This window comes from Mya arenaria, chromosome 14 (assembly GCF_026914265.1).
Source record: "Mya arenaria isolate MELC-2E11 chromosome 14, ASM2691426v1".
Lineage (NCBI taxonomy): Eukaryota > Metazoa > Mollusca > Bivalvia > Myida > Myidae > Mya > Mya arenaria.
Genome location: NC_069135.1, coordinates 8,548,934 through 8,573,948, shown reverse-complemented (window position 1 = coordinate 8,573,948; position 25,015 = coordinate 8,548,934). Strand labels below are relative to the sequence as shown.

General features: G+C 34.3%; 2 protein-coding genes across 4 annotated transcripts in view; one reads left to right on the top strand and one right to left on the bottom strand.

The window, feature by feature from the left end:
• The window catches only part of LOC128217037 (interleukin-1 receptor-associated kinase-like 2), a 20,566-nt gene extending 5,718 nt beyond the window's left edge, over positions 1-14,848 (bottom strand). Inside the window, exons 1-11 of the mRNA XM_052923853.1 lie at positions 14,649-14,848; positions 10,477-10,662; positions 9,555-9,695; positions 9,031-9,206; positions 8,249-8,404; positions 7,951-8,070; positions 7,615-7,791; positions 7,115-7,227; positions 6,464-6,677; positions 554-628; positions 165-335 (exon numbers count right to left, since the gene is read on the bottom strand). Of these exons, the coding sequence (XP_052779813.1) occupies positions 165-335; positions 554-628; positions 6,464-6,677; positions 7,115-7,227; positions 7,615-7,791; positions 7,951-8,070; positions 8,249-8,404; positions 9,031-9,206; positions 9,555-9,695; positions 10,477-10,662; positions 14,649-14,766 (1,647 nt within the window). The 5' untranslated portion in view covers positions 14,767-14,848. The remainder of the gene's footprint in view (positions 1-164; positions 336-553; positions 629-6,463; positions 6,678-7,114; positions 7,228-7,614; positions 7,792-7,950; positions 8,071-8,248; positions 8,405-9,030; positions 9,207-9,554; positions 9,696-10,476; positions 10,663-14,648) is intronic.
• Positions 11,020-25,015, top strand: LOC128217038 (slowpoke-binding protein-like). Of its 3 annotated transcripts, none has more exons than XM_052923856.1 (14): positions 11,020-11,044; positions 16,626-16,710; positions 16,939-17,012; positions 17,725-17,855; positions 18,564-18,641; positions 19,869-20,134; positions 20,594-20,689; positions 21,082-21,167; positions 21,619-21,725; positions 22,016-22,113; positions 22,296-22,346; positions 22,600-22,665; positions 22,978-23,048; positions 23,260-25,015. In XM_052923856.1, the coding sequence occupies exons 2-14, from the start codon at positions 16,675-16,677 to the stop codon at positions 23,618-23,620; spliced, it is 1,521 nt and encodes a 506-aa protein (XP_052779816.1). In that variant the 5' UTR covers positions 11,020-11,044; positions 16,626-16,674; the 3' UTR covers positions 23,621-25,015. The 3 variants fall into 3 exon arrangements, with proteins under 3 accessions (XP_052779816.1, XP_052779815.1, XP_052779814.1); XM_052923855.1 differs by lacking the exon at positions 11,020-11,044 and adding an exon at positions 14,799-14,934; XM_052923854.1 differs by lacking the exon at positions 11,020-11,044 and adding an exon at positions 14,918-14,968.

Sequence of the window (25,015 nt, the reverse complement as noted above, 5' to 3'; positions counted from 1 at the left end):
GAATGAAGGACTCAAGAAACACATTTAACTTAAAAAGATGGGTCTTTTCTTGAATCTTAGTATTTACTTTTTATCATTTTTTTACATTTTAAGCTTTATAGAAATTTTCAGTGTCCTGATTATTAACAAAAAAAAACCAGCACTTAATTACTTAAGCTACATACATCAACCATGAGTGGTCTGTCTTTCTTCTTTTCCTGAATACAGCGTAAGGCGAGTGTGAACAATGCCTCAAACATCCTCGCCGGAAAGCTTATCTTCATGCGACGATCCTGGAACCGCTTCTGGCGCTCCATATCTGGGGACTCTTCCAGGGCGTTCTGCACATACTCATGCTGTGACATAGACAGGGGTTTAGCTTTAAAAAGACCTTAATGAAAAAGGCATCATGTGTCAAAGAAATTAACAGTTGGCTAAAATCCTAGAACTGGCAACAATTAAGACAGTTTAAAGATAGTTGGTACAGTGGCAAAACATTAAGTACTGGAAACCAAATGCACTTAAATTTTAAGTTTCATTTTCATCTTTCAACAAGTATGAAATGTCATCTAACCAAGTATTTTTCTTCGTTGCTGCCCTCTCGTCTGTCATCGTAGGCAAGCTGTCCAGTCAGAGTCTCTAGCAGCACCTAGAAATGAAAACTTATGTCATAACACAAATATTAAAACTGTATTGTGAATTAAACAACAATTCTACAGCCAAGACCATAATACCACACCATGCTGAACAGAAGCACACCAATACTACATACAAATCCATAATACCGCACCATACTGAACAAAAGCACAACAATAATACATACAAATCCATAATACCGCACCATACTGAACAAAAGCACAGCAATACTACATACAAATTCATAATACTGCACCATACTGAACAAAAGCACAGCAATACTACATACAAATCCATAATACCGCACCATACTGAACAAAAGCACAGCAATACTACATACAAATCCATAATACCGCACCATACTGAACAAAAGCACAGCAATACTACATACAAATCCATAATACCACATCATACTGAACAAAAGCACAGCAATACTACATACAAATCCATAATACCGCACCATACTGAACAAAAGCACAGCAATACTACATACAAATCCATAATACCGCACCATACTGAACAAAAGCACAGCAATACTACATACAAATCCATAATACCGCACCATACTGAACAAAAGCACAGCAATACTACACACAAATCCATAATACCGCACCATACTGAACAAAAGCACAGCAATACTACATACAAATCCATAATACTGCATCATACTGAACAAAAGCACAACAATACTACATACAAATTCATAATATCACACCATACTGAACAAAAGCACAGCAATACTACATACAAATTCATAATACCACACCATACTGAATAAAAGCATACAAATCCATAATACCACACCATACTGAACAAAAGCACAGCAATACTACATACAAATCCATAATACCGCACCATACTGAACAAAAGCACAGCAATACTACATACAAATCCATAATACCGCACCATACTGAACAAAAGCACAGCAATACTACACACAAATCCATAATACCGCACCATACTGAACAAAAGCACAGCAATACTACATACAAATCCATAATACTGCATCATACTGAACAAAAGCACAGCAATACTACATACAAATTCATAATATCACACCATACTGAACAAAAGCACAGCAATACTACATACAAATCCATAATACCGCACCATACTGAACAAAAGCACAGCAATACTACATACAAATCCATAATACCGCACCATACTGAACAAAACCACAGCAATACTACACACAAATCCATAATACCGCACCATACTGAACAAAAGCACAGCAATACTACATACAAATCCATAATAACGCACCATACTGAACAAAAGCACGGCAATACTTCAGACACATCCATAATACCACACCATACTGAACAAAAGCACAGCAATACTAGAAGCAATACTAGATACAAATCCATAATACCGCACCATACTGAACAAAAGCACAGCAATACTACATACAAATTCATAATACCGCACCATACTGAACAAAAGCACAGCAATACTACACACAAATCCATAATACCGCACCATACTGAACAAAAGCACAGCAATACTACATACAAATCCATAATACTGCATCATACTGAACAAAAGCACAACAATACTACATACAAATTCATAATACCACACCATACTGAACAAAAGCACAGCAATACTACATACAAATTCATAATACCACACCATACTGAATAAAAGCATACAAATCCATAATACCACACCATACTGAACAAAAGCACAGCAATACTACATACAAATCCATAATACCGCACCATACTGAACAAAAGCACAGCAATACTACATACAAATCCATAATACCGCACCATACTGAACAAAACCACAGCAATACTACACACAAATCCATAATACCGCACCATACTGAACAAAAGCACAGCAATACTACATACAAATCCATAATAACGCACCATACTGAACAAAAGCACGGCAATACTTCAGACAAATCCATAATACCACACCATACTGAACAAAAGCACAGCAATACTAGAAGCAATACTAGATACAAATCCATAATACTGCACCATACTGAACAAAAGCACAGCAATACTACATACAAATCCATAATACCACACCATACTGAACAAAAGCACAGCAATACTACATACAAATTCATAATACCGCACCATACTGAACAAAAGCACGGCAATACTACATACAAATCCATAATACCACACCATACTGAACAAAAGCACAGCAATACTACATACAAATTCATAATACCACACCATACTGAATAAAAGCATACAAATCCATAATACCACACCATACTGAACAAAAGCACAGCAATACTACATACAAATCCATAATACCGCACCATACTGAACAAAAGCACAGCAATACTACATACAAATCCATAATACCGCACCATACTGAACAAAACCACAGCAATACTACACACAAATCCATAATACCGCACCATACTGAACAAAAGCACAGCAATACTACATACAAATCCATAATAACGCACCATACTGAACAAAAGCACGGCAATACTTCAGACAAATCCATAATACCACACCATACTGAACAAAAGCACAGCAATACTAGAAGCAATACTAGATACAAATCCATAATACTGCACCATACTGAACAAAAGCACAGCAATACTACATACAAATCCATAATACCGCACCATACTGAACAAAAGCACAGCAATACTACATACAAATTCATAATACCGCACCATACTGAACAAAAGCACAGCAATACTACACACAAATCCATAATACCGCACCATACTGAACAAAAGCACAGCAATACTACATACAAATCCATAATACTGCATCATACTGAACAAAAGCACAACAATACTACATACAAATTCATAATACCACACCATACTGAACAAAAGCACAGCAATACTACATACAAATTCATAATACCACACCATACTGAATAAAAGCATACAAATCCATAATACCACACCATACTGAACAAAAGCACAGCAATACTACATACAAATCCATAATACCGCACCATACTGAACAAAAGCACAGCAATACTACATACAAATCCATAATACCGCACCATACTGAACAAAACCACAGCAATACTACACACAAATCCATAATACCGCACCATACTGAACAAAAGCACAGCAATACTACATACAAATCCATAATAACGCACCATACTGAACAAAAGCACGGCAATACTTCAGACAAATCCATAATACCACACCATACTGAACAAAAGCACAGCAATACTAGAAGCAATACTAGATACAAATCCATAATACTGCACCATACTGAACAAAAGCACAGCAATACTAAATACAAATCCATAATACCACACCATACTGAACAAAAGCACAGCAATACTACATACAAATTCATAATACCGCACCATACTGAACAAAAGCACGGCAATACTACATACAAATCCATAATACCACACCATACTGAACAAAAGCACAGCAATACTACATACAAATCCATAATACCGCACCATACTGAACAAAAGCACAGCAATACTACATACAAATCAATAATACCGCACCATACTGAACAAAAGCACAGCAATACTTCAGACAAATCCATAATACTGCACCACACTGAACAAAAGCATAGTAATACTACATACAAATCCATAATACCGCACCATACTGAACAAAAGCACAGCAATACTTCAGACAAATCCATAATACTGCACCATACTGAACAAAGGCATAGCAATACTTCATACAAATCCATAATACTGCACCATACTGAACAATAGCACAACAATACTATTTACAAATCCATACCACATCATACTGAACAGAAGCACAGCAATACTACATACAAATCCATAATACCGCACCATACTGAACACAAATTCATTATACTGCTGAACAAAAGCACAGCAATACTACATACAAATCCATAATACTGCACCATACTGAACAAAGGCATAGCAATACTTTATACAAATCCATAATACTGCACCACACTGAACAATAGCACAACAATACTATTTACAAATCCATAATACTGCACCATACTGAACAAAAGCACAGCAATACTACATACAAATCCATAATACCGCACCATACTGAACAGAAGCACAGCAATACTACATACAAATCCATAATAACGCACCATACTAAACAAAAGCACAACAATACTACATACAAATCCATAATACTGCACCATACTAAACAAAAGCATAGCAATACTACATACAAATCCATAATACTGCACCATACTAAACAAAAGCACAACAATACTACATACAAATCCATAATACTGCACCATACTGAACAAAAGCACAGCAATACTACATACAAATCCATAATACCGCACCATACTAAACAAAAGCAAGACAATACTACATACAAATCCATAATACTGCACCATACTAAACAAAAGCACAACAATACTACATACAAATCCATAATACCGCACCATACTGAACAAAAGCATAGCAATACTACATACAAATCCATAATACCGCACCATACTAAACAAAAGCAAGACAATACTACAAACAAATCCATAATACCGCACCATACTAAACAAAAGCACAACAATACTACATACAAATCCATAATACCGCACCATACTGAACAGAAGCACAGCAATACTACAAACAAATCCATAATACCGCACCATACTAAACAAAAGCACAGCAATACTACATACAAATCCATAATACTGCACCATACTAAACAAAAGCACAGCAATACTACATACAAATCCATAATACCGCACCATACTAAACAAAAGCACAACAATACTACATACAAATCCATAATACTGCACCATACTAAACAAAAGCACAACAATACTACATACAAATCCATAATACCGCACCATACTGAACAAAAGCACAGCAATACTACATACAAATCCATAATACCGCACCATACTAAACAAAAGCACAACAATACTACATACAAATCCATAATACCGCACCATACTGAACAAAAGCACAGCAATACTTCATACAAATCCATAATACTGCACCATACTGAACAAAAGCATAGCAATACTTCATACAAATCCATAATACCGCACCATACTGAACAAAAGCATAGCAATACTTCATACAAATCCATTATACCGCACCATACTGAACAAAAGCATAGCAATACTTCATACAAATCCATAATACTGCACCATACTGAACAATATCATAGCAATACCCCAGACAAATCCATAATACGGCACCATAATGAACAATAGCATAGCAATACCCCAGACATACTCCATAATATGGCACCATACTGAATAAGAACACAACAATACTACAGACAAATCTATAATACTTCACCATAGTGAACAATAACAAGACAATACTTCAGACAAATCCATAATACTGCACCATACTGAACAAGAACACAACAATACTACATACAAATATATAATACTTCACCATACTGAACAATAGCTCAACAATACTTCAGACAAATCCCTAATTTTGCACCATGCTGAATAATTAAAACAGGATTTCTCTAAATATTCTTTGATCTTTTAATAAAAAAACCCTAAAAAGACTCAGAAAAATAAATTCTGGAAACAATTAAAATCATGCATTAGTTTTTATTTGCCAATGGGCTGATTGTCAAGAACTTTGTTGAAGTTAACAGCATTGTTTACATCATCGTTCTTAACTCTCAAATCTTTATTACTCTGGACGTTAAATGGGTACATTTATCATCTGCAGTATTTCTAATGAGATTTGAGACAACTGTTTCAGCTGAACCTGTTTTATAGGAATATATTAGCACAACCTTAAGTATATAACTTCTGAAAGTAAACAATGATGTAGTGAATCACATTGTTAACTTTAACGAAGTTCTGAATAATCACTCCAATCACTAGGATAATGGAATGAATCATTTAAGAACTAGCCCTGTGGTCAAACTCTGACTGTGATCTTGTTTTATGAGTGAACGTACCACTCCAAAGGCGTATGTGTCTCCCTTCACAGAGAAAACATTTCCCCTGCTGATCTCAGGAGCATAGTAGGCCTTGTTCTCATAGTCATGGTGACACATGGTTGCCCGGGTGATGTGAGTGAGTCGCCCAGTAACCTCCCCGCCTGTCGCCTGCTGCGCCAACCCAAGGTCACCAATCTTTGCCTCCATGTGGCGATCAAGGAGAATGTTAGAACTGGAAGGTGTGGCAATATTGTAATATCAAGCTTCTTTCTATTTCAAAACTTACAATGTAAACCATACATGTACTTGTATCTTAACCCTTTTCTATGAAAAAATACATGAGCTAGTCGTGCATCATGGATAGGAAACTAACACTTAATGGGATTGTTTACAAAATTCTAACAATCATGTGAATCTATGCTTACTTCCAATAAAAAATGATAACCACTTCCAAAGTTCAACGTGACATTTAAACATTTGTGAAGTACAGCAACCTCTACAAAATATACAGGAAAGCAAAATTATGTTGTGGTTAACTACTCATAGGAATGTATTATATTGTCACGCTTCAGAGTAATGCTGATCATAAAGACCCTAACCTTTCAAATAAAGCTGATCAAATACAATTATACCCCCCCCCCCTTTACTTATCTAGACTTAAATATTTACCTCTTGATATCCCCGTGTATGACTGGTGTCTTTTCCACACTGTGTAAGAACTGCAGGCCACACGCTGCTCCTTTTAAGATGGCCAACCTCTGCTCCCATGTCAACACAGTGACCTGCAAGGCACAAAATATTCACAGACTTAATGTACCTACTAATCTAGCATTTTGGAGCAAACTCAACGCAGCATTTACTTCTGTTTGTAGGGAGGCATCCCAAAGAGTCTGTCGTCAAACAAGAATATACTTTTCAGCAATATAGGACAGGGGGCTTGGACATAAACTCAGTGGATTTTCCCCACACCAGTGGATATGGAATTTATTATCATGCCTAGCATCAGATCAGAGCACGAATCGTAATAGATCTTTCATGATCTTCCTGCCTTTGTATTCTATGGTCTAAAACAGTTCTACTTGGCACAGAATAATAATCATATTAATCATTTTCAACATCACAACTTTTCAATAACACAAACATGCCATAACACAGCACATATATCGCACCTGTCCATGCAGGCAATCATGTAGGGATTTGTTGACCATGTACTGGTACACAAGGCACACCTCATCCCCGTCAATCGCGTACCCGTACAGCGTGACAAGGTTCTCATGGTGGTAGCGACTCAACGCCTTCAGCTCTGAGGCCATGTGCATGGCCGATTTCTCCTCATTGCCGAGAACCTGGGAATTGGAGAAAACAGGACTGCGATTACAAACAGTCGCAGGTCCAAGCATAAAATAAAAAAAAAACAAGCATATTAAGGTTTCCTACAAAAGTGAATTTCAGTAAAGTTTTTACACAAGAAATGAGGATTACTACATAAAACAGCACATATTTACCCTGGAGAGTTTCTTGATTGCACACTTGGTGTTCTTGACGTGCCCGCTATAGACAGCGCCGTATTTTCCCTGACCAAGCTTCTTGTTTACACTGAAACCATCTGTTGCCTGTGAGAGCTCCTGTAATAACAAAACAATATAATGAAATATTTTATTTTCCTTATATGGGTCCTACATGGAACACAAATTTACAATCACATCTTTGGATTTCAAATTAACAATCACGTAAAGTGTTGAAATCAATATAAATTGAAATTAAGACCAACCAACATCTGGTGTTGCATTTAGAATCTGTTACCTTGTATGTATAATTAGGCATGCTGAGGAGAGCGTGTGCTATCTCTCGTTCCTCAAATGAGAGCTGCGACATGTAAGGAGACTGACATCCATCCTCAACCACAGAACGGACACGCTCGAGCGATTGCATGCTAGAGGATGCAGCTCCCATGTTGCCCTGTAATAATTGAACTGATGTTAAGAAAGTATTGCATATCTATAACAAACAACTTACTCAACAAGAGCTGTCTCAGAAATTATTTCAAAAATGATGAAATATGTGCCTGTAAAAAGCAATAAATAAAAAATGCAAAATAAAAACTTGAAACGCCACAGTGACAAAACCAGGCTTTCAAAAATTGACAGAAGAACTTCATCCTTTTTTGGGAGATTCATTTTCCATTGTTTTTTTTCTATTATTTTAAGTAACAGTGACCTTGACTTTGACCCTAGGACCCCAAATGCAAAACCAAAAGTTGCCAAAAAACTTTAACCAAACCTTTTTATCCAATAAAGGGCCATTAGCTGACACCATGGCAAGTAGTTGAGCCAAGCTAAAAATACTGCTATTGATAGTACACAAGGTATAGACTTTTTGGGAAGACAATATTTTTAAACCAAACTCACATGCACCCTTTGCCAGGGAATCAAACCCTGGATTCCATGGTGAGAAGAAAGTGTGACCTTTCTGAACTTCTTTAATACAACACTGACCTGCTGTGGTCAATTCTATCAATTGTATTTGGTAAATTGACAATCTGGTATTTTTTTACCAATTTTGAATTTCATTCCTACAATACTTGCCTTACAGCTAGCAGGCCCGTCAAGGAGTGTTTCCAGTCCAGCCATAGATGCAGCACCCGTGGGTGAATGGTCATACAACATTCCCATTGTCTTGTTACAAGGCTTGTCCTGGCTCTCCATTGCCATGTTCATGTTAATTGTCATGTTCCGAGGCTTCATGGATGGGATTGGCAAGTCTGGAGTAGGGATTAGATTTAATATTCCAGTTAAGATATATGATATATTGCTTTTTATTTGCTAGATCCCATGTCTACCAGAAGAAAATGAAGAGTGGTTGATAAAAGTTAAAAATGTTTAAGAAAAATCCTAATAATAAGATATCTTACTATCATTATGTTTATCTTTTTGTTGATTCTTCACCCATGATATCACATAACATTCTTTTTTATTCTTCCAAATGGTTTATTCTATGAGTCATTTAGACCTCATACGTGTACATTGTTATCATCTAACAAAAGAAATACAGTACTCTTTTAGAAAAATAATAACATGATCATCTAAATGCTGTTGCAACAAGTCCTTACCTCCAGGATTATAGTCTATGGAGCCGGCCCCGTTTGACTCGATGGAGTTGTTGTCCAACTTTGAATCGATACTTGACACATCCCTGGGGCCATTCTCAACCTTCTCAAGGTCAACAACCTTCTTTTCCTGCACAGGATTCACTGAAAATAACCAGTATTAAGGGATTAGTTTATTTTTTAGTCAGTGCATGATGAAATAAAACCTTTTCATTGTCATTCCTTACAGTAGGGTTTTAGCTGAAGGGTTATGAAAAGGGTGCTGCATCCTGTACTTTTTCAGAAACACTCTTTGCCCGCATGGAGACCAGCATCAGCCCCCTCCTGCCTTCATAGAATTAAATCCTCAAGATTGTCAAACATTTCTTTCGTATTGTTTAAAACTTATAATAAGATTTTAATTACAGATAAATTATACATATCTGGCAGTTGAATATATAATATATATATATGTAAAAAGCTAATTTTAATTAGCTCTAAAAGACTCATAGAATAAACCAATTGAAACCTAATTTTACTTCAATTAAACACACATTCTAACATTTTCTGTCAAACCCAAGTTCGTCATAGCCCGATTCAATGTGCCCATTTTACGCTTAGCACCCTGTCCCTTTTCTGCAGCACCCTATCCTTTTTTAAATCCTTGCTTAAATCCTATTACAGACCATCATTATAGGTGCATTTCTGTCATTTCCATTTCAGTTTTGATAAATATATGAATGAATAGCACAGCACAGAAAAACAATTTGCTGGAACAAAGCTGGACATTTTTAAACAAAAAGGTTTTTCAAGCAGATACGAGCGAATATATCCTTCATTTCCATACATGGCTATAAATGGAAATTACTTTTTACTTTTACTATATATTGGTTTTTGTCAAAGAACAAACATAAAGAATTAGATATATTTCAGCTGAGAATATTACCAATGTGTTCCAAGAGCCTCATGCTCTGTGTCTTGTTTATGAGCGCCAACTTGTCATAGAGATTGCGCACTGTTCCCCCGCGGGTGCCCCAGTCCCAGAGAATCTTCTTGGATGCACTACCATGGGGTCGATTATGCTCAAGCTCAAACTGCTGTATGTCCCGCACCGAGTAGCCAATACAAGCAGCTAGATAAAACAAACATGTTCTATGAAAAATAGTTACGTAATTGTGATTTACTACAAAATCTCAAAGGAGCAAATGTTTTGTCTAGTAAACAGATCTGTACCTGTCATGCAGGTTGTAGGAAATAATACTGTAATAATAAGTACCGGTAATAAATTGCTTTTCTTGCATGTTGTGCTGGGTTGTGTTGTGTTCCACTGTAAGAGACTTACGGTTTAAACAATGAAAATTGTTTTGAAAAGTCTACCAGTGCATACACAGGCTGAGAAAAGTGCTAATAACAAATATATTAGTACCAGTGTGTTAATTATCATACATGTAATAATAAAGAGAAGATTTCACATACAGAAAGCTGGACTGCAATGGAAAAATGGATATTTATCAGTAAGTACTGTATGTACACGTATTCAAGTTTCCTAAGAAAAGTCTATTGACATTTAAGACAATTGATTTAAATTTTAAATTATTTAAATGGGGCTTGATGGTATTATATGGCGGCTGTATGATAATTACAAAGAAATAATGTAATATTTTTGGTAAGAAAGCATGTGTGACTTCCTTCTTATGGCACCAGGTTAATGACTCAATATCTATGTATTTATATTGTGACTGCACTCATTTTTCCACCAGTTTGATCACCAGACAGATCTAGGATTAATCATGAAGAAGACCAGAAATTTATTGTATCAAAGTTTCCCTTATGTGAACACTATACAGGCCAGTTATATTGACTTAATTAATAGAAATGTTTAGAGAAGCAAACATTATCATCATCTTTACTTAAAATTGCTGCTCATGGTTGGAAAGACAGTTAGATGATTTATCAGAATTAGGTAATATGTAAATGGTATTTAAAATAATTATAAATGGATGTAGCTATTTTTAAAAATAAATAACATAGCCATCAACCTTTTAATAATTGATCAAATGTATCTGTCATCGCATACAAAAGCAACAAGCAAACTGGGTCATTGCATTAATGTACACTTCATGCTTCATTCTTGTCATGAACCCTTAAAAAATGTATATGGACCTGTAACTAAGTCCCAAATCTAAACTACAGAACATCATTGTATTGTCCCAATGTATTTGTGAGTTGCATTCAACAACAACAGACACATCAGAGCCTCAGGCAATGTCATACTTAAAAACAACACTAATAAAACAGAAGTTTATGGTTCTATTTACAGGACAGGGACATTTTACGTCAACCTCACTTTAACTGATAAACATTGCTTTAGTACAGATTTGATTCAAAGTTTAAGTCTGTTATTGTTTTGTTTTTTTCTATTTGATTTAGGCACAGTTAAATGTGTATTTAAGTAAAACATAGAATACAAGAGCTTCAATTGATCTAAAACAAATTTATAGTTTTGGAAATCATTTATTAAACTGAAAATAAAAAATACTAGGCAGAAATAATCATACATGTAGAAAAACTGAGAGACTAAGTTGCTCTTTCAACTTCGCTTAAGATTGAATGACATGATCCACTAAAAAATCCACTAAAAATCATCATCATCATCATCATCATCATCATCATCATCATCATCATCATCATCATCATCATCATTATTATCATCAACTTCATCTTAACTGGAATATTAATTTGAGCATTAGATATTTCAAACTACATTCATATTAATTTGGGTATGCCTTCAATTTATTTATGTATTTATTACACCAAAAAAATGTTTTACCTTAACTAAGACAAAATCCAGAAGCAAAGATCATTATGAAAAGTCAATAATTAAACAACCTTCTCAGTATTGTGTTAACTGTTTTCCGATGTAATAAGTCAGATTTCACATAATTATAGTATATTTTTACTTGTTTCATTTCTTCAATTAATACTCTTTAAACAAACAAGGTCAATTCATGATTGATATTTCAGTGAACTTTGGAGTCCAACCCACAAAAAAAGCAAGTTCTCTGATAGTTCCATTTACATGTACCTTAATATTAAATTGGGTTGCCTAGTCAGTAGTGACAACATCTAACTAAATTATCATTTAAAAGGTATTTGTGTGATGATTAATAATATATGAAATACTTTACATCATTATAAATCAGTTATTACAGATTTTTTTTTATATTTGGTATTTATTTTGAAGGAAATCAGTATCAAAATGTTCTATTTTTCAGTCTTTAAAGTCATTTTACTTTTAGTTATACTATTTTTAGTTACCTAATTAATGGTACATCTTTATTTTACTGACAAGAAAATACTTCAAAATAATACCATAATAATATGGGGCACCACCAGGCACCTATAATATATAATAATACATATTTGTGGATCAGATTCCTTTTTAAAATATGAATCGAATATATAACTTTCCTAAAAATAATATATTTAGAATTTTTTTAATTAATGTTATACTTTAAAGAGAATTAATTAAGTAAAAAAATTCCACTTCCATTAAGACCATTTTTTACAAAGCAGTGAAGTTGTGCCCAATGCACACTTTCATAATTTTCTGAAGTCGCCATTGTGATCTGACAATCAATGTCCACCAGCATAATTAATGTATCAAAATAACCTGCGCTTGATTTGACTGCAATTATACATTAATCATATTAATAAATTGTCTATAATCAGACTTCACAAGCCATGAACTGACCAAATGTTTTTGTTCTACTAGATTTTTTAAGTACAGGTACAAGTACAGTACACTCAATTAGTTAGACCCACTTTCTGTTTCCCTCTGCGGATTTTCGCTATCATAGCAAATACACAAAAAATCTATCAACCGTCTGCGTTCTGCAGAGTTTGGACTTTGGCCAACGGAGGGTGATCAGTCAACCAATGAATCACGAACAGCGTTCCTCAGAGGGGTTTACTCTGCAAAACTCTGCTGACACTTGATATGAATCTAAGCTTAAATTGATATTTTTTTGGAAAAAAATGATGATATGATGGCTACAGTAAATTGCTGTATTTCCTCTGCTCTTTTATTTTTATTTTTTTTCAGATCCACTTCCTAGAAAATATTTGATGAGCTTTAACATTACATTTTGCATGAACTAAGCTGACCACAAAAAATACAGTCGTATGCATTTCAGAATGTAAATTTTGCTCTTGTTGACAATGTTTGATTATATCATGATTGAATAATGGCATCTTATTTTGATATAGCATAAACATTGATAAATTAGATATTACACCCGAAACAGGCTATGTTACTATAAAATACTTTCGGGGGAAAAATGATTGAAAATGACTGGGGTCAAACACATTCAATGTTCACAGCGCATGGTTGAACGCCCTCTTGCTTCAATTGTTCTGTAGAAATTTCACAAAACATAACTATATGTTTAACCACCAATAATGCATATATTAAATTATACACTTCATTGTATTGATCTTATGCTTGATGCATGAGGTCATGGTTCAGTATCATATAAAATGTTGTCTGTTTTATGATGAAATTCAAACAAAGGCATGTATCAATGCTTCAATGTTTAACAAGTCAAGACACACACTACAGTTACTCGTTAAGTGCACTGTATGTCCATGTATATCAGAAGACAAATTAAATGGAAAATGAGTTGAACTAATGAACCTTTGGAAAACTAGTGTGCTAAGCACACAACTAACAAGTGCGCTAACCACCTTCTTATTTCAAAAGCCATGAAATATCAACTGACTTTATTTGCACAAATAAAGCTTAATGATTGTCTCAGGAAGTACAATCAGCTCGTATAGTTTCAACTTGGAATAATTTGCCACATGAATTAGTGAACACCACATCTGTGAATGCCTTCAAGGCAGGTCTTGATAAACTTTGGAAAAACAAACGGTTTGATACTTCTGAAGTATATTAAGTCATACCGAAGGCGGAGAACTTACAGACGAAGCAGTTTAAAGGGATTTACTAGCCTTTTAGGGCTAAAAAAGTTCCCTAGACGACAAAAGGTAGACAAAAGGTAGGTAGCTGGTGAGTATTGTTGTCCAGTGTCAACCTGATGTGAGATTGAAACCTACCTAAGTGTTCCCACCCTTTGTCAACGTCAAAATTCTGGCAGATCTGGTAGACGATTGTATAATCTAAATCGTTAATACTCATATCAGGGTTTCTGCTCTTCCTGAGTGCCATTTTCATTTATATTCCAACAATTTTTACATTTTACACACATCAATGTGTACATCGACGACTTCCGGGTTTCTCTGATTGGTTTGGAATAAAGCACGTCACCATTGGACGAAACTGGGGAAAACCCACCTGTCACGTGATACCATCACATGCTGTGTTCAAAATGGCGGATTTCAGGTAAAGTCGAAAATAACAATACAATAATAAGACGGTAAATATCACGGACCTGATTGATAAATCTTTCATTTGTTTAATTCATAATAACCTACCGCAATTAATGCATCACTTACACTCCTCTATAGCCCGTATACAATGGCTTAATTATTACTTATTGCTTATTGATATAATTTGGTACACACACGTACTTACCTGATAATGCAAGACAACTGATGAAACATTACTATTGGTCATATTGGATCAAGTCGTCATGTATCTTTTTCTGCCCATTTTGCGAAAAAAGACCCTAGACATTTTGGGAAAACTTGCGTTGCAGAATATGTGGAAATTGGGTAATTTCACATTTAAAAGAACAAGCTTTCCAGTCTCCTGCTAATGAAAAAAATATTAAACACAGTTTCCTTTCCCTTTCAAGACTTGAAAAGGCTGAAATATCAATTGCAACAAATCGTGACAGATAATACTTCATGGTGATCTCTGAATGTGATGTTAATCAACGATTTCTGATTTCAATTAGAATTACCCCCAAAACTTAAAGATATTTGATATACAGAAAAAAATCACCAGAAAAAGATTTCCTGTTTAAACACAAAAAAATGACCATTTTTAAAGAGAATTTTTCATGAAATGAATAGTAAATACCACTCTTATATTGTAGATCTAGATGCAAAATTTACTACTTTATTCGAATAAGTTTTTATCATAAAAACAAAATGAGAAATTAACATATAGACTATATGAAATATTACCATGGTTGTGATATTACTATTTAAGCAATTATTTATTTCCAATTAAATGGTTACAAACATAAGAACCGATATATTTTTCTGGCCAGTATAAATAAAGCAATGTTATATTATACGTATGTAATACAGAAAAATGTTGGTGGTTTTATTAAGCCAGAAGCAACATTATACTATGTGATAAGACTGTATACCATCTTTTAAAATTCATAAACTGTCTGGGGTTGTCAGATATAATTCTCTTGAGAAAATTTACTAGTATTCAAAAAGCTTAGTCAAACAATTTTGCATCAATCACACATATGAATACATGATGGAATTTAATCTGGATGATTGAGGTTGATGGTGTCATTCCAAACACAATACAAACTATTAACTATTATCTAACTATTTATCCCTTGCCTATCACTAAGGTTTTGGACAGTGATTCACTCAAAAACTTAATTCTTATTTAAACTGGGAAGGTTATCTTGTGTGTATTGATGCTTTCAAAGGATGTGTTTTAAAAGAGCTGGGGTATCAAATCCCGATTTCTCCATGAATCTCACTATGTCTTTTGAGCAACAACATTTATTTTGCTTTTACTTGTAAGTGCTTTAGATTTATTTATTTTTAAAATTACATCAACTGTGTTGTTTTCTTTTTCACTTATTATTCTATCACAAATACCTCTTCAAAATTTCACATGCAGCACTCATTGATATCGTTATAATAAGCATATACAATTATCTGATACCCACACACTTTATCCATATATTCCATTTTTATTTTTTGTTAAATGTGTCTTTATCTATGTAGACCAAGATTTTTTTCAAAATATTGCCACCGATTTAATTTCATTGTATGGTTTAATCAATTCCTGTCTTTTCAAAATTATTTTAAAATCCTTATTAATTCCGTGCTTTTCCTTTTTTGCATGACATTAACCTCTACCTTACCATCTTTCAGGTTCTATATTTGACGTTCAATGTGATGCTCTGGCATTAAACGAGGTGCCATGGATTTTGATACATTTCTTAAAGATTACATATGGGTAAATACACATTTACAGAATGACATTTGAACATGCGCTCATACATACATTTGTATTAGAATTTTAAAAGAATTCACAATCTGTTATAACAAGACAATAAATTGCATTGGACATTTAAATAAAAATGACTTGCATTTTGATTCTCATCATAAAAATAATGATTTTCACAAGCAACTCATAGTATTCACTATCATGTAGTTTTACGTTCATGTTTATATACCTTTTCAGGTCCCTATTGTGATTGGGGTACTGTTGCTTGCCATCGTTGTCATGCTGATATGCTACTACTGTAAATGCTGCAAGTGAGTGTAACATTTAAACGCTATTGGAGCCTTGTAATTATGAACAATACATGATATTTCTTAAGAGTTTCTGAAAATAAGATGACCACTGTAAAAAGAAATACTAGTATAAGTTGATTTTGATTGTCTATGCACTATGAAGGTTATTGTTGTTGTTTAAAGTTTAGGCTGTACTTCTTTTAAATGATGTTTATACTTCAAACACCTCATTAAATTAGAGAAAACATTTCATTTATGCTCTAGAGACCACATTTTTTTGCCCAGTATTGATGAGACTTGGTTTGTATATGTTTCTCTCAATACATTCTAGGATAAGTTTTATAGTTGGAATATAACCAAAACGACTTAGCTGGAACATATTGTCAGAATGTTTGCCTCAATAAAATCTGACTTGGACATTCAATACAGGGTCATTTGGATGTGAAGGAGGTTTCATTCTCTGGATAAAAATTACAAAGTTGTTTGCTTAAAAGTAATGAACTTCAGTCAGTAGATCTGCCTAAATAGAAACTCATATGCTTTCGTTACTGGTCATTTGTGGTCCAAATGTGGCCACTCTGTCAAAACAAAAAGCATTACATGCATTTACCTGAGGTTAACAATATAGGGCTAATGTGATTCACAACAGGTTTTTTTTAAGATTACCTTTGCATTTGCATTGCAAATTTGTTGAAGTGTTCTGTAATATATAATTGTGTTCCTTACTCTCCAGGAGAGGAAATGACTATGAGTATGTGCCCCTGAGAAGTGATGAGTTCAACAAAGGGGGTGGGAGAAGAATGGACATGTCCTATGGACGACGGCTTGACATGGAACGCACCAATACCCTCAGGGCAAATTACAGTAGGAAATCATGTGTTGTAAAAATATAAATTAATCTTATCTTAAAAAAAAAATAAGTGTACATGTATTTTAATTTGTTGCAAAACCAGTTAAACTTATTTGTTCAAAGTTGTATTTGAGGTAAACCACATTGCTTGTTTCTTTTTTTGTCAACATTGAATCTTTTATATGCCTTTGTCAGTATACTTTTAATAAGTCTAGACAGCAGATGGCCAAAATCGGCACATGCAGTATTTCTTCAAATCAAGCCTTGAATTGTCAATGGGAGCTTGTGTGTTGCCAATAATACATCAGTTTACATGGTTAAACGAATTAACGCAACAATCATGTTGTTATCTCAGCTGAGTGTCCCCATTTAACAATAGCGCGTTATGGTTTTCCTACATTTAGTAAAAGCTTGGATTGGTTTTTCCAAACATCTAGCAAGTCATCTAATCTTTTCAAACACTAAACTCTCAATAAGCAATGCACTGTCATTTTTAGCAGGGTTAATCACTTTCAAAAGGTCAATTTCATCAGGGATGTTGAAATTTGTCCACTGTATCTACATTGTTTTGCAGCAGTATTCGCTTTCTTGCAATGTACATTAATTTATGAATATGTTATTGTTAAAAAAAATCATCACTGACCACTGAAATTAAAGAAGAGAATGGTTATAGTGTTGCAGTGTTTATTGTACCAAAATAATTCTACTTCTTCTGTCTGCAGCCACTGCCTGGATGAATGCCCAGTACCATCTGAGAGTTCACCCACAATTTACAGACCTTCTGCAGCTTCCACAACTAGGTTTGTATGATCCAAATATACTATCGGTATATTGGCATAACAGGTCCAGAAGATGGGCAATTGTATGTATTCAAATGTATTTTTTTTCTGATTTTTTTGAAAAATATATTAAGACATGAACTTTTTTATATCCCTGTTTTAAATAAAAATGGGACATATTATAGTTATACCTGCTGCAAATGGGCGCTTAGGCATTTTTGCGGATTGCGTCCAATATGTTTTCGCTTAATTATTTTAGAAGCAGTTGTCCAATCACCACCAAATTTAGTCAAAATGTGTACCGTATTATACTGTGTGTAGGACACACTTTTTTTCTCTTTTACTGCGTCCTACGTATAGTTTTTGGATCTTACATTTAGTTTAAGTTTCATTAGCAGTGGAAAATCTGATATGGCTAGCATCAGCAGACGAGAACAAATAAATGAAAACTTTTTTTTTTCAAATTTCTGATATTGTAGATGAGTTTTAAAATAATAATAAACATACACATTGAGAAGTGGAATCATTGTGCACTGTCAATGTGTGAAAAACTCCCTCCGTCTTGCTGTTATAACACACAAAGTACAAACTGTTGCAATGGCAGTTTTGTTGGTCGCATTACCATGTGTTTGTAATACTTAATTGAAGGCATCTTGATTTACATCTACATTCAATATACGGCTGTTGCTTTTACAATTTACAACGACGGAGAGCGACATCGGGATTTTTATTATTGGTATTTCATTTTTATGTACATGTGCTGTACTATTTATTAACCTTTGCTATCTTCACTATTCAATAAAACTCAACAAATCAAATATGAAGACTGCTGATTTTGACTTTTTAACTCTGCGCCCTATCTCAGTATGGTATTAAGATTTTTTACCTGATTTTTCACATATTTTTTTGCCTGCATCCTACCAATGTTAAGGTCCAATAACACAGTAATGCCATAATTACTCAGACGAGCCATATCATTCTATTCACTAATGAGTTATCTCACTTTGATTATAGAACTTTAAAAAAAAAAATTCAACATCTGGTTTCATGCTTAAACTTCCTTCTATAATAAAAATAGTTCAAGCTTCAAATAGAAACTTTTCAAACTAATTTGCTAAAATAAAGATAAAAGCACATAAATTATAATCCCTTATTTCAAAGAAGTAATATTCAAACTTGGCTATAGAAATAATTACATTATATATATATATATATATATATATATATATGATCATGATAATTACACAGGCTGGAGACAGGACAAGAACTGGTTTAAGGTCAACCTGAAGACGTCTTCCACCACAGTGGTCATCATGTCCATGGTGGTCAAGCCTGATCGTCTCATGTGTCCATTCACTGAACACTGGGGCCGGACAGTCCATGACATGCTAGGGCTACTAAAACACCCATACATCTACCCTGTACATGACATACAATTCATGGTTGACCAAAATCTTGTGGTCGTAAAATATCCCCTGTGTAAAAGGGGGAGCTTGAAGGACTTTATTTATCAGGTATTCAGGCAAAATATGGGTACATAATTTCAGTTTAGTTTAGATTATATTTATCTTACTAAAAGCATGTTCGGAAAGTTGGTAAACTTTTGCTAAGTGACTATCGTTGCTTGAGAGTATAGACTTGTGTTGTGGGGTAAACCAGACTTTTTTGGCTTTATGACCATAAACCAAACGCGTGTGCGTTTACTGGAAATAAATTTAGAGTACCATCCTAATATAAATGTTCTGTCAATAAGTTTATAATTACACTTTACATGTTTATTTATTTTCACTCAGATATGTCTCATGTGCTTGTTTGACTTTTGACAATTGTTTTAGAATAAAGTTTTACACTGAATATTATGGTAAAGTCAAGTATGTTTCTGGTTATGCTTTATATAACATGAATTTTGTGTTCTGTTACATGTTAAGACAGCATTTGAATTATAATAAAAAAATGCATTTTTACTTTTCCAGTGCAGCTGTACTGACCCCTGGGGTGTGAAATATAAAACCAAAAGGAGGGGCCTCAACATGACACAGATCAGGGCATTCGGCAAACAGACACTCATGGTTTGAACTTTTTGATATTTACATTTAGGTCAAGTACTTTTGAAACAGCCCTTCCAGCAAAACTTATACTTTTGATATAGCAGGTATACATGTACACGTCTGTGAACAAACCTAGGGTTAACCTACATATTGCACATATTACGGTAGAATATTAATTTACACTGCATTCACTTTCTGTATATTGATGCCCTAATTGATACAATCTTCAAATCAGATCATTTCGGCCACTTTTTTTTTACAAATGAAATTAACTTGTACTAGACCACTTGTATTTTGTTGTCCTTGGTCATTATGTGACTAGTAAATCACTCCAAGGGTTACCGTAACTGTTTTTAATGTTTATTTTATGGTCATTTGGCAACATGTTATTATATACCAACTGATTTTTCCAGGCGCTGTTGTATCTGGAGGAGAAAGGTTTCCCGCCCCACGGCCATATACACTCCGGGAATATTGCCGTTCAGGTAAACAGCTGCAGGTAATAGACTGGATAGGGGTGTTGTCTGGTTGAATGGTTAATGATCATAAACACTGTATAAGTGTAACTAGGTATTGCAAAATTAATTATATTGCTGTACAATCTGTACTTACATGTTAACTGTTTCGCTATTGAGCAAGCTTTTATAGTGACAAAGTACAGAACCGAGGTGAACAGAGTTGTTGGTTTGATGTCCACTAGTTGCACCTAGCAATGTAGTCTGTTTCAATAGCCTTGATTGAAATATGATTTGAATATGGATAAATTGATAATTGTTGATAAAAATACAATGTTCTTAAATGAATATTCACTTGAAATAAACATGTACTAATACTTATACATATGGATGATCAATAATTTCCCAAAATGATTGGCACTACATATGTATGATTTTAATCAATATTATTGTCTATATTGTATGGTAATATGCTGTGAAAATGTTTGCCTGCAGGATAATGGGTATTGAGAGCAGCCTGATAGGGGAGGAGCCCAGAATTCTACCCCGGGTTAAACGCAAGATCAGGAACAACCCAGCAGCTATTGATGTACTCTGCCTTGGTCAGTAGCATGCCAATACTTTGACTAACTGTCATACTTCTATGTATGTCTTCATGAATATCTCAATTAGCACAAAGGGCTTCATCCTGGTTGGTATCTCGAAAATTAATATACAGCTGCTTAACATGTGAAGCCATGGTATATACCATGACAATTTAAAAACTATCCTTATTCATAATATGATTATAAAATTTCACTTTTTAGTGTTTTGGTGAGGAATGGTTAGCTGGCTGTAAAGTTTGAAGTTAACTCTGTAGGTGAAGTATTTACTCCAGTTTTGTACACTGCAGGTCACCTCATCTACGAGATGCATCTAGGTGAGGAGCTAGACTCCGCCCACCCGACTCCTGCACATCTCAGCAGGGTCCAAAACCCACACATTGTCAGCGTAAGTACACAATGAATATACACATATCTCTTTAAAACCAATATACTGGTATTCTAACTTACTTTTATTTATAGAGCTTTAAAATACTTTTTCTCTGATGACAATATTTTTTTTTCTGAAAGTTTGTCTTGTGATTATAGTTTTAGACCAAATGTGTTTAATTGTCATGTTTCTTTTTTCAGTTACTAAATTATATATTTCCTGAGGATAAAAAGTATCCAAGCATAAAAGAGGTACTTTTTAGTTTCTTTATGACTGAAGTAATTACATTGTATAAACAACATGTGTTCTGGGTATTAATCATAACATGTAAAAAATATCACCATAGATTATATGGCAATTTTTTTTTAAATTCTTGATCACAACTAAGTTGACTACTATTTTCTTCTATTATATATTTTTCTCTGTGTCAATAATTCTTTATGTCCATATGGCTGTGTATATTTCTGATGAAAGCAGTCCAGTACTGTATGATTTTCCTTCCAGGTTGCAGACCACGAGTTTTTCCAGCCTGTTCAGCTGCCTGCGTTGGATAGTTTCAGTTTTTCTCCTGTATGTACCCTTCTTACATCATAACTGAACATGTTGCATCAAAACATCTAACACCAGAGCTTGTTTTTCTATTTCACAAGAGTAAAGGGGCATAACTCAACAATTATTAAAGTCAGAATAACAGGCCTTGCTATAAATATGCAAAATTAACTTGTTTAAACAAAGTCACTTTTCAACGTCTTTTCTCCTAGGCAATCATTTGAATAATTTTAACATTTTCATTTACCAAATTCATTTGAAATTATTAAGGCGTACAATCCATGAGGAATGGAAATATATGTGCTGGTAATGCAACTATGTTTTCTCTTTCAGATTAATTTAAGCAAAGATATGAGAAATTTAGTGAAATCAATAAACAGAGGGGAGCTAATTGCAGGCAAAAGGTAAAGACAGCAATTCCTACATACATGTAGTTCTTTGAAAGTGAAATGAGAAAAAAAAGACATAAACACAAAACAATAGATAAAGAAGGTTACAAACAAGGTGATAATGAACACTAAGCATTGTTATTGCCTTCTAAGGGTATCAAATCAATAACTACATGGATATTTATATATAGTTCAATGACTTATTTTCACTTTATGACCACTTCAGAAAATCCAAGGTGCGCCGTTCATCATCAACAGCAGCTAATTTGGACCGGAGAGACAGCATGTCCAGAACTCATATGCAACGTTCTTCCTCCATGGCAACAGACACTTTCCCAGTTCCCTCTCCTCCCCCAGGGGCACCTGCTCCACCACCCCCTCCAGCAGCTGTCCCTCCCCCACCCCCACCCCCTGGACCAGCACCCCCACCCCCTCCCCCTGGACCACCACCTCCACCCCCTCCCCCTGGGGGCTCGGCAGCCCCTCCCCCGCCCAGCTCTGGGAGAACAGCTCTCCTTGGTGATATCCGGAAAGGAATGTCTCTTAAAAAGACAACTACTATTGATAAAAGTGGTCCCAAGATATAATGCTGTGATAAATTATGAATTTAGTTGTTAAATTAGGGCAAACATGTTATTATCAAAATTGGCTGATTGTTATTTTTATTTTTTCACATAATGTATTACTACTTTTTGCAAATAAACTAAGCACACTGTGCTGGTCATTCAGTAAAACAAATAACAGTCGCAATGTCATTTTGCACCGAGGGGACAATCATCTTATACCTACTGAATGGCAGCTTCTGACAGTCAGTTTCAGGTCTTCCAAGCATTCATTTGACGTTTTTGTAAGTTAAAGCTTGGATTTAAATGGCTGGTTGAAGTGAAACCAATCTATATGAATTGAAGCTTTACAGGGTAAAGAACCTGCCTCTTCAGTGGTTAGTTCCACAAGATATGTACAAGAATAAGCTAAAATGCTGTTGGTGGTTAAAATTTGTTACGTGTAAAGTTGATTTACAGGCCATTGATGTTGCACTTTATTTGTAATTTTCTTGATGGCATTGTGTGGAGCAAAAACAAGAATCAATCAATGCTGCAAAACATTTAAATGCTATCTTTATTTGCAAACAGCAGTTTTACTGAAGTGTTGTGTAGTTATGATGCTGTTATATTGTGGATAGTGTGAATGATGAGCTATTTTACATGACAAGTTGTGATTTTTTATATATCTATAAAAATATATTTGTTTAACCAGGCATCCTCCTAAAAGGGGTATAAGGTGTTACATGTATTCACAGACAGACACAAAAGATCTAAGAGAGATATACGGTACATATTTTAATATGAACATTGTTCATTGAATCTTTAGTCGTAGGTTTTGTTATAATGCATCGGTCTGTAAGTCCACTTTTATAAAGTTGGTGTGAAGAAACTTTCCCTGGATGTAAAACTAGACCCAAGTTTGTTAAATCATCACCTTATACAATTTGACCAAAAACAAATTGTGCAATACGTGTGTAAACCGAAATTTACAGAAATGTGATTCAAGTGCAATATTGTTTTGCTATTTAATGTTTATTTTTTTATTTATGCTATTTTTGTTATTGTTTTACTAATGTGAATTCATGGCACTTGTATGAAGCTGTTGTAATGCGTAATTTACCCTGATACTTTCTGTATAACACTTATTAATGTGTTTTATTTACTATTCGTATTCATGTTAAATGAATTGTTCCTACCAACTACCTACTAGTATATTTAAAAAATAAATCAAAGCTATATTGTTTTGTACATTTAAAATTGTAAGACATTTATCTTGATGTATTTTTCAACTGTTATAATGAAATTTTAGCCTTATTTGGGAAATTTATTTTAACTTCATGTCATTACAGGATTATGTTACGTTGTTTAACAAACATGAGTGCCATTTTTGTTTATACTTGTTTATGTCAAGTGTGTTGAATTAAAATATGAAAGGAT

Excerpts from the sequence above, each read along its gene's own strand:
- LOC128217038 (XM_052923856.1), top strand. The coding sequence starts at position 16,675 with ATGGATTTTGATACATTTCTTAAAGATTACATATGG. Across the intron at positions 18,642-19,868 it reads TCTGCAGCTTCCACAACTAG|GCTGGAGACAGGACAAGAAC; the intron begins GTTTGTATGATC and ends ATAATTACACAG. Across the intron at positions 21,726-22,015 it reads TATTGATGTACTCTGCCTTG|GTCACCTCATCTACGAGATG; the intron begins GTCAGTAGCATG and ends TGTACACTGCAG.